An 11,067-nucleotide genomic window follows, 5' to 3' on the forward strand; every position below is an offset into this window, starting at 1 on the left:
CAGTTTTGATTTGTAATATCAGAGGGTACATGGCTAGGAAGGTGGCAAGGACCCCTGTTTGGTCCTGGAGGAATGCACACAGCAGGCCCCTCCACCCCTTCAAACTAGGTAGTGAAGGGAGATGCACCAAGAAATATGGCAGCTACGCTACTCAGACAGCTTGTTGTGCGAGAAAGGGGAGTAGGAGATTAGAATTGTAACTTCTCCCCACACCCATCCCTGTATGAACATCCTGAGCAAAACCTGGAGATCTTAATGCTCTGGGACATTGACTTGCAACATCCAAAGCCTCCCAGCATGGACCACACTTACTCTGCCACGCTGGGCACCAAATCCTCAGTTCCTCAATGAAGACTTGAACAAAATATGTAGAGAACCCATTACTGCTTTCCAAGCAGTCTGGCTGGGGTATTTTTGGCAGAGTCAAGAGCAAAGGCACAGAGTGAAGCAGCCCACAGGATCAGGACAGTCACGTTGAAAAAGGCGGAAATGCCTCGTATGGCTTCCATCCACCTTCTGTTATTAACCTTGCTTACTCCCCTTGAATCGGTGCTTTTAACCCCCACTCAGAGCCTTGCCTGCAACTGAGTAAAAAAACTTTGCAGTATCAAGACTGCAGAGAATGCAAGCCTATTTTGAGCCAACAATTAAGAGCACCAATTTGATTGATTGATTGAATTTCTATGCCACCCTTCCTAACTTGGCTCAGGGCGGGTTAGGAGAGGTAATGGCAATGCCAGCTTGTTGTCTTTTGCCACCCGAGGCAAAAGGCAATGAGCAACTGCCCCTGCCCCCAACACTGACATCAGGCCCACCTCCTTCCCCTTACCAGGCTGCATCACCTTCCAGCCCCACTACTGCATGGAGTTGTAGGTCAGTGGCAGTGGGGAGGAGCTTCTCCTCGCTGCTCTAGCGCCATCCACTGGATTGCTGCTCCTCTCCACCCACCCCTCCTTCCAAACCTGTCACTTTGCTCCCAAAATGGAGCAAAGCAGATAGGTTTGTTGGATGGAAGGAGAGAGCAACAATTCAGCTTTGGAGCTAGAGCACTGAAGCTACATGCCAGAGTCCTTGACGCCACTGACCGACAACTGCAAACAGCAGCACACCTGCAAGTGATACAGCTTGACAAGTGGGGAGAGGGGGGCAGCACTGGCAAAGGAGGGGCCAGCAGGGAATGGGGAACACATACAGGGGGAGAGCAGGGCCAGGCAGGTGAGGCAACACCCATGGGGTGGGGTATCTGCACATAGGAAGCTGCCATATACCAAGTCAGACCATTGGTCCATCTAGCTCAGGATTGTCAACCCAGACTGGCAGCAGCTTCTCCAAGGTTGCAGGCAGGAGTCTCTCTCAGCCCTATCTTGGAGATGCCAGGGAGGGAACTTGGAACCTTCTGATGCTCTTCCCAGAGCGGCTCCATCCCCTGAGGGGAATACCTGACAGGGCTCACACATCAAGTCTCCCATTCAGATGCAACGAGGGTGGACCCTGCTTAGCTAAGGGGACAAGTCATGCTTGCTACCACAAGACCAGCTTTCCTGCAGTTGCTGCCCTGTGTGCCATCACCTCACCCTTCACTATGGAGGAGCTCCCCTGGACAATATCCCTCCCCATAATCGCTCCCCATGTCACGGATGCTCCAAGCCGGCTTCCTGGTCCCATACACCAATGAGGCCGTGTTCCCTCTAATTTCTTTCATGTGTGCGCAGAACGAGTTTTGTTCTGGGTGGCAGTATCAAGGCAGTGTGTGCCCACCTGCATTCAGAGTGGGGCCTTCCTGATTCAATCTGAGTGGGATCTAAAATGAACTGAGCAGACATCCAAAAACTTGTGCGCGCACGCTCATGCGCACGCCTTAGAGGGAACAGTGCAACGAGCTGTTCAACAATCAAGCGGCCTAAAGAGTAGAAGGGAGAAGCTTTACTCCTGCCAGTAATGCTCTTTTCATACCCCCCATTCCCCCAAATATATAAATTATTCATAAGCCAGCTTTTGAACCTTGCTATAAAACTTCCCTCTCCCAAACTAGCAATGACACTCCTGCTCCTTGTACGATTGTCACCCAGAGATTAGAAACAAGGCTGTTTTCCAAAATGTGTTCAGTGATATTTATTTAAATTCTCCATCAGCAACAAAGTCGTTCCCTCCTGGCATAAGGAAAGGGAATCGCTTCTTTCAGGCACTCGAAAGCAAACAGGAAGTACCAGAGATGGCCCAGGAGGGAATCACCTCCCACCTCGACCAGAAGGGAACTCTTCAAAGGAACAGCATCGTACAAGGGACCAAGCCAGGAAGGCCGACATGCAAATAAATGCATTTCTTCAGAAATGAAGCTCATGCACAGCCTAATCCACAGTTCTCCTTAGAAGGTAGCTGTCCCATAGCTTCATATGGCTGTACATGACTCACAAAGTCGTTCCATCTGGACCTCCAGATGGACATCACGATAGACAAGCCCGCTCCAGGTGCCATGCTCATGTAAGGTCACAACATCCCCATTCGATTTCACCTTTCCAATTATGGCCACAAAGTCTACAACAGCAACATCATGCTTCTTAGTCAGAAGGAGGGCGGTGGCTTTCCTATTGGGAGGCACCGTCACCTGCTCTGTGTGCGTCTCACAAATATACCGCATCACAGTGACAACCCTCTCATTGTCCTGGCTGTACGCCAATGTGGCAGTCATGTCCATGATGTTAAATTGATGAAAGCTGGCCACACCAAGCCCCCACAGGTGGTGCCAGACAAGGTTATCGGCAACTTGGATTTCCCAAGTCATGGTGAAAGTGTGGCTCTCCGGTTCCTCACTTCTGTTGATATACGTCTCCTTCATTAAGACGCAGGGGTAGCATTTCACTTGGGAGAGATTACTTGTGGTCACCCTTAGTATTTCAAAGGTGGGGATAATGAGGTCACCAATCATAGGCTGGAAATAACAGCTGTCATCTGCAGAATGCTTGGCTGCTTCAACAGTGTGGAAACTTCTGAAGACTCTGGACAAATAGAGACCATTACAGGCCCGGAAAGCTACCTTATTCTCTCTGTAAAATACTTCATATTGCAAGGATGCATCTTCCGAGTACTCAACAGCTATGATGCGAGAGGTATTAAGGCCTCTACCAACGGGCCTTGGAGCAAGGTACATGTCCTTCCAGTCTCTCAGCAGAACGTTTCCTGAGGGCAGAAGAGTGACCTGAAACTTGCTTGACTGCTTCTTTTCAAACAGACCATAGATGGCCCAGTTATAGTCTGTACCCAGGGAGTCCCAGAACAGGAGGTTGTCCATCTGGAAAGCCACCCCTTCATCTGCATCAATGAAGGCTTCAAGTTGGCCCAGGCCTTTGGTGCCATGATGAGAGAACTGAGAATGAAGTAAATGGGAGCTCATATTAAGGGAATTACGGCCATCCACCATCGTCCTCTCAGTCTCCCCATCTTTCCAGCCACCTCTGACTTTTAAGTTGAAGCACCTATTCTACAGTTCCCCTTTTAAGAGTTCCAGCAGACAGCGTCTACTGGCCACATATGTTTCTAGTCTTCAATGCAACAACGTTTAGTCTCCTCGGAAACCCTGCTCCCCACAGGCTTATGCTCACTCACGTTCCTACTTCCAAGTCTCGCAGGTAGTCTTTACACTGAAGAGAGATACTCTCAGGTGAGCATGCATGGGTCCATGGTGTTAATGAGAAAACAAGCCTCAGGACGTTCAATAAAACCTCCTTCCATGCATGTGTGCTTAGAACAGCAGCCTACATGTCTCAGTGCAAGCATCTAGGAGTCCAGCCTGCCTCAGATGAAGCAATTAGGTCTGTTAAGAGGCAAAATCAACTTGCCAGTACTCTCTGGCCCTCTGAAGGTATATAGCCAATTAAAAAACCCCAAACACCTACAGAGATGAGAGGAAAGAATCTATGCCATGATGCAAGTGGCCAGATCCATACCAATGTCTTCTCCTCTCTTCCCCACGTTCCCCCATCACTCTCCAGTCCCCCAAACAGTACCCAGACATTTAATTCTCAGGACCAAATTATAAGTGCAAGTGTGCAGCTTTAGCAGAGCCACAAGAACAGTATTCCTGTCTTCCTCCTCCTGTACTCCTGCCACCAAATTTTTAATGTCCGTTCTGTTCCTTCTCTAGACTGAAAAAATTGTTTTTGGGGACACATTGAATCAAGAACCGACACACGCACACAGGTCAGATACATGCTTGCAAGGGTAGAGGGGGGGAGAGATCAAGCACCTTCCTGCCATCACGCCATCCCTCCCTACAAACGCTGCTTTTCAAGCTTAACACAAGGTGGCCCAGTTGCATGGCCTTCATCTCTAATATATGGCTCGGCCCCAATTCCACCCGTCTAGCAAATCTATACATACCATTTTGAAGGCTTCTGCAGATCTTGCAGCTGGACCCCGGCAAGCTAAAAAAAAAAAAAAAAAAAAGGGAGGGGAGATCTCAAGTTTGTGCAACTCTGAATAATGCAAAAACCCAGCATCTCCAGGGGCACCATTAGGCCCAGACCTTGGGGTCCAAGTCCGAGGCCCTGCTCTCTTGCAAGTGTCAGGTATCTCCTCTGCGTGCCGCAGTCAGTGTGGGCTCCATGATGCTTTCCTTCGTACTGGCAGCCTGGCAGTACAAGGTTCCTGGCCCATAGGCTATTGGGAGGCTACTGCTGCTCCCCCCACCGTCTGCCAATCAGAGGCCACTCTGTCAACCTCCATGGGAAGCTCTCCAGTGTGGGCGGGCAGGCTGCCTGAAGCAGAGCGGTCAGCACTGGCTGCCCAGACTTGTGCATGCCCTCTGCCCTGTCACTGCTAGGGATGTGCACTAACCTGTTCGGAGGCCCTTTTGCGAGCCTCTGAACAGGTTCAAATGGCTGGCGGCTCGGCTGTTTCAAAGGTGGCACGCCAGGTACACTGCTGCCGTGCCAGACCCTTTTAAAGTGCACTGGCAGGGGGGAAGCACCCTCCCCCATGCTTAAAGGTATTCCCCCCACCTTCGAGCTGCCCACCCCCCCCCCGCCGCCTCTGTGTACATCCCTAGTCCATCTCTTGGTGTGTTGTGCCTGCCTCATCCTCAGAGCTGTCCATTAAGCCTTGAAGGTGAGGCATGTGTCTGGGGCTTGTGTGGGTTATTCCCCACTTTCTATATTTCCAGAACGGCTTGATATAAGGCACAGACATAGGGCAGAGTGAGAGGACTCTGTATTAAATCTGAAGCAGATCTTCAAATGGGTGAATCTATTGGTTTTTAATATTTGTATTTAACTGTAAGTGGCTTATTTCATGGCAGAACACCACAAAGCTTCTGGAACTGAAGCACGCTCATGCACACACACACACCATTCATCATTCCACAGAACCCATGTGGAGCAATCTGCCATTTGTCTTCATTTTAAAAAGTGCAACATCCCCCACCCCACCTTTTGCCAAATACTTTATGTTTCTGGAATAGTTGTACTTCGTATTCTGGAATCAGGCACAAATGTAGCCCAGGATGGCAGGACTATTAGTTATTTGAAGGAAACTGGTCAATCTTCTGATGATTTTAATGAATTTCCCCCTACCATAGAGTTCTTCATAGCTAGTGAAAGTGGAACTGTGTTAACATCCAAATGATTTTTAAAAAATAAATGCAGTCACTGCTTCTCCAGAACCAGCCATCAGCTGTTTGGTGAGTGGGCAGGGCTAGCAGGGAGGCCTCTTCCTCGCTCATCTCTGTACCAGCATGGGCTGGAAGGCTGCCCATTAGCAAAGGGCTGAGCTGCCCACAGACCTGTGCAAGCCCTCTGCCCTGGCTCCGCCATTGCTGTCTGCCTCATCATGGGAACCATGCAGAAGGTGGGTGGGGAGGGAGGGACTATATGGGGCTTGTATGGGTTATCCCTTCCCCTTTGTTTATTTCTGAGATGGCTTGGTCTAGGGCTTTGGTATCTGGCACAGATGCAGGGCTCTGTGTGTTTAATTTGAAGTAGATTGCTCAATTCTTTTATTTTTAATACATCTTTGAATTTTTTTAATTTCAAAAAAGTCATAAATGTTGTTTTGTTTGGCAGAAAATTACAAAAGCTTCTGGAACTGAAGCCACCCCACCCCAGAGAGGAGAGCTGGTCTTGTGGTAGCAAGCATGACTTGTCCCCATAGCTAAGCAGGGTCCTCCTTGGTTACATATGAATGGGAGACTACATGTGAGCACTGTAAGATATTCCCCTTAGGGGGTGGAAGAAGAGAAGGTTCCAAGTTCCTTCCCTGGCATCTCCAAGACAGGGCTGAGAGAGATTCCTGCCTGCAACCTTGGAGAAACCGCTGCCAGTCTGTGCAGACAATACTGAGTTAGATGGACCTATGGTCTGACTCAGTATATGGCAGCTTCCTATGTTCCTATATTCCAACCATCATTCCACCCCGATGTGGAGAAATCTGCCCTTTGCCTTCATGAAAGAGGCTTTTCTGGAATGGCTTGGCCTCTGGCTTTGATATTGGGCACAGATGTAGGGCAGGATAGGAGGGCTCTGTAAAATTAAAGTGAAGCAGATTGGTCAATTCTTTGATGCTTAATAATTCTGAATGCTTTTTAGACAGTGGGAATTGAGCACTCAAAAATACTGTGTGTATGATAAAATAACCTAGCTGCACCCCCGAGCATCTCAAGTGGAGACAGGGTGATCTGTTCCATCCTAGGCAGGGGTCAGATTCCAAACTCCCACCCTGTGGAAGAAGTCTGATCCTGAGGGTTGCACATTTCATAAGACTCTCCAGAGAAGAGGGCTCACCGCCCCATCAGCTTTATCTGGCTCATTTTGTACGGAGCCAGAACTTTTCAGGCTTGTGGACTCTACATCTTCTAAGAAGAGTGGGCCCACTAAGGGTTCCTGCCCATAGGCCATAGCTCAAAGTACAAGGAAGGACCCAAGATCAAAACTTGCTATCTCCAGGCAACATGTGCCCAATAGCAAGGCTGGGAAAGGCCTCTACTCAGGAAACTGATCTACTGACATTCAGTGTTAACAATACTGGGCTAGATGAACCAACACTAGGGGCAGCATCATAAGGGCCCTTCCAGAATACTGGAGTGGGTACCAGTGTTGGGTTTATGCTGCCTTCCTTCTAATACCATTTGAGAATAAGCCACCCCTGCCCCCCAGTAATATGGGACTGGGATACTCTAGGCCAGGGATAGACAACTGGATTCTTGGGGAGGGGGGCATGATTTAAGAGCTCATCCAAGACCCAGACCAATCCAGCCCTGGTCAGACTCTAGATGTGTGTTGACATCACTCAGCAAAAGTTTGCATCTCTGAGTACTTGGTGCATCAGGTAACATGCAGTATGCTTACTGAAGCTCCCTTCAAGAAACTGGTCGTGGCTTTTTGCCTCTCCAGAACTCATTAGTAATAGTTTCTCCAGAACAGAGTCCTATTGCTTTTCTTAAAGAAAAATAGAAGGAAGCCAAGCAAGTTGGTTAGGACCACCTGGGGACTGCCAGCTGCCTGTCTTCTCTTCAAAGGATACCACTCATCTGAAAGCAGAGGAGCACACTTCCACTACTGTCAACCTAACAGCCCCAACTTCAAGTCACCACTACAAGTATAATACAAGCTGGGTATAATACAAGCTGGGCTACTGCTCACAACAGAGCAGGCCTGCAGAACATGAAACCCATAAGCCAGAAATAGCCAATCCACCAGCCATATATTGTGGTCTGACAGAACATCCATTTCCCTAATCCCAGGAAGGCAAGCAGAAGCCAGAAAGTTTATCAGATTCTGGGTGGGTTGCTGCAAACAAGTCACCAGTTCTAAAGACTCTGGTGTGAGCTGGCACAAGGATGTCCATGTCTCTCTTCAGTACTCATGCCAACATAGACAGTTCCCAGCTTAAGAGAATCTAGGGAGCTTGCTCGAACCGGAGAACCACTCACCCCACTGTGTCATTCGAAGGCAGTGACCTGGGATTTGTGCTCAAACTCCTCCCACAAGTACGTTCCCTCTCATATCAGGGCCAATGGTTCCAGGCAAGTGACGTGCTCAGTGGAAGAGGAAGGTGGAGGCAATGGAACTGCAGCTGCCAAATCCTCAGCAGTATGATTATTGGCTTCTAAGGTTAATCTCAGGCAAGCCTACCCTCCATTGCATTTGTCATCTGAATGGGCCCTAAGTAAGGTTTTATTGGGTGTGACTACATAGGTGTAGTTAACACCTTTCTGCTCTACATGGCACACTGGCCTGAGTAGATGGGGATGAGAAGAACGTAATTTACAATAGACTATTCATCCACCCAACTCAGAAGGTGTGGGAGTAGTAGATTGCTCTGTACTTCCAGTCTACAACTCTAGACACACCAGCTTGGGGTCCATAAGACTAGACCAACACAGCAACAAAACCTCTGCATTATTTTTGCAGCTACTCAAAAACATTCTTCAGTGTAGGAGATCATACCTAGGACTAAGGAGCTCCTCAACTGTGGCATGTAGCCCAACATTCAAGTACATCTGATAGTTGGGCTCCACCATGACCATCCACCTATCTTTTCTGCCTTCCAGAATGCTGAAGTCAGTTTAAGAGCTGGGGGCTTTCCAAATTAAACCCTTCAACAGCGTCACTAGGGATCTGCTAAGTGTGCTTCCATACTTCCTTGTGTTGCGACACCACAGCCCCTGTGCTGATAAGCAAGGTGCCATTCACATTTCTGATGCCTTCTTTCAGATTTTATCGTTATAATGCTACAACGTTGCAAGTCCATTGCAGAAAAATAGTTGTATTTTGCTTTTTTCAGAATTTGAAATTCTGGGTTTTGTTTGCAAGACAATCCTGCCAAACCAAAGCATTTTACCCCTGTTGTAGCGTGTAATCTGGAAAGCACCCAATACTGCAGATTGATAGCAAGTGATTTAGGTCTTGCCACACCAGTTGTAGCCAAACTACCCATAACTATGCTAGTTAGTAGCCAGAAAAACCCTGGTTTACAAATACACACTTGCCTGGCCCCTTGGAAGAAATCCTTACTAGCAAGCCAACCAAGCATCCATCAATAAGCCAGAACAATAGGAAGTGCTTCAGTTTATCCTCCAAACAGCCAATATAATATCAAGAGTGGAGCTTGATGAGGGACTGTGCTCAGGCATCTTTCACAGAAGGGCTCACTTAGCCAATGGGCAAAGTAGAGTCAGACAAGGGAGTAATAAAACACACTGCAGGAGAAACTGCCTGAAGAGACAGGGAGAAAACATAGAAGGATTTGACAGAAGGTTTGGTTGGCATGTGTATTTATGGTATGAAAAAAGTAAAATACATAAAGATTTTTTGAGCCATTATGTGAGAAGGAGTTTAATGAGGGTGTGGTTAAAATATAAAAATTGGTTTGAACCTAAAACTCCGTTATGGATATCTCCGATTGAAGCTTTATCACGTAAAGAAGTAAATATGCAAACGGGTTGGGGTACTTATAGGGATTTGGTACATTTTCACGAAAAGGATTGTAAGTTAAAAAGTTTAACTGAAATACAAGATAAAGTTAGAGATTGGTTTCAGTATCATCAGTTAAATGAGATGTATAAGAAGGATCTTAAAGTTGGATTTGAGGAGCAGATCTCAAATTTTGAGAAGGAATTATGTCAAAATGATGAAAAATTAGTTTCTAAAATGTATAAACTGTTGCTTCTGGAGGAGACAAGAGAGGAAGTGGTTAAAACGACTATGATAAAATGGGCTCAAGATGCGGGGTGTAATATAGAAATGGTAGCCTGGGGAAAGTTATGGAAAAAGGATTTAAAATTTACTGCATGTTATGCTATCAAAGAAAACTATTATAAAATGATGTATAGATGGTATCTGACACCAAAAAAATGGCATTAATGTATAAAAATGTTTCCAACAAATGTTGGAAGTGTGGACATTTTGAAGGCACATTTTTTCACATGTGGTGGACCTGTGGGAAGGTCCTATTGGGATATGATATATAATGAACTAAAGAAAATATTTAAAATGACATTTCCTAAGAAGCCAGAAGCCTTCCTGCTGGGGATAACACAAGGAGCTATTTCTACAACCAATTTAACATTTTTTATGTATGCCTCTACGGCAGCTAGAATTACATATGCACAGAAATGGCAGTCTAGTGAACTGCCATCAAAAGAAGACTGGCTGATAAAAATTTTGGAATATGCGGAGATGGCAAAACTTTCAGCACTATTAAGAGATCAAAACCTGGAATGTTTTAAAGAAGATTGGAAACCATTCTTCTTGTATCTAAAAAATTACTTCCCTACTATGGACTTGACAGCAGGGTTTGAAATTTAGTATAAATCGCAGGTTGGTTAGATTAATTATGTTTGTAAGGGTTTGAACTTACGTTTTGAATTATTATTATAGCAAGGGTAAACTTTATAGTTGATAAATCACGAAGAAATGTGAGCGGGAAGTCCACCTTTTATGTGTGTATTTGTAATGAATGATAATATTGCTATTGTTAAAATTAATAAAAAATGAATGGGGGGGGTAAAAAAGAAGAGACAGGGAGAAAACAAACACATTCCTCCATTGTTTAAAAGGTACAGGAACTAGGAAGCCTCCACCCCTTAATTACATTACCTGTCACAAGCCACCCCACCATCTTTGACCACTCACCTACTTGGGTGGGAAGAGACAAGGCATTAAGCAAGCTTGTGAATCAAGGGACTTTTTAAACTTCCCACAGTTCATATGTCAATCAAAGGCAAAAGAGCACAGCTGATTGCAATTGTGGTTAACACAGGGCACCTGATGGGATGTGCATGAAAAGAGAAACCCCATTCATTGCTGTTTTAGAGTTGAGGAAGTGTAAGGAGAGTCAGGGGAGCTTCCTCAGTGCAAGCTGGCTTATGCTATCTACAGTTGTTCAGGATCAGGCAACTTATCTCATATTTGCTAGAGAGTTTTCTGATTGGACAATGAAATCTTTCCTGGAATGGGAACACTGGGATAAGAACATAAAAAGCTGTTTTGGCTGTTCCAGGATCAGGCAAGCAAATGATTAAGTGAGGGCCTTTCAGAGTGGAATGAAGATGCTGGCACAGTAAATGTTTATTGC

The 11,067-nt window shown here is 46.3% G+C and overlaps 1 protein-coding gene across 3 annotated transcripts; it reads right to left on the bottom strand.

Annotated features, from left to right (window-relative positions):
- Positions 1-2,087: 2,087 nt before the first annotated feature.
- LOC128344469 (uncharacterized) lies at positions 2,088-10,714 on the bottom strand. Of its 3 annotated transcripts, none has more exons than XM_053294609.1 (3): positions 10,626-10,714; positions 4,378-4,421; positions 2,088-3,364 (listed from the first exon to the last, which is right to left on the bottom strand). In XM_053294609.1, the coding sequence occupies exons 2-3, from the start codon at positions 4,378-4,380 to the stop codon at positions 2,390-2,392; spliced, it is 978 nt and encodes a 325-aa protein (XP_053150584.1). In that variant the 5' UTR covers positions 4,381-4,421; positions 10,626-10,714; the 3' UTR covers positions 2,088-2,389. The 3 variants fall into 3 exon arrangements, with proteins under 3 accessions (XP_053150584.1, XP_053150582.1, XP_053150583.1); XM_053294607.1 differs by having other exon boundaries at positions 10,590-10,638; XM_053294608.1 differs by lacking the exon at positions 10,626-10,714 and adding an exon at positions 7,922-7,979.
- Between the last annotated feature and the right edge of the window lie 353 nt (positions 10,715-11,067).

The sequence above is a fragment of the Hemicordylus capensis genome, chromosome 2, assembly GCF_027244095.1.
Source record: "Hemicordylus capensis ecotype Gifberg chromosome 2, rHemCap1.1.pri, whole genome shotgun sequence".
Classification (NCBI taxonomy): Eukaryota; Metazoa; Chordata; class Lepidosauria; order Squamata; family Cordylidae; genus Hemicordylus; species Hemicordylus capensis.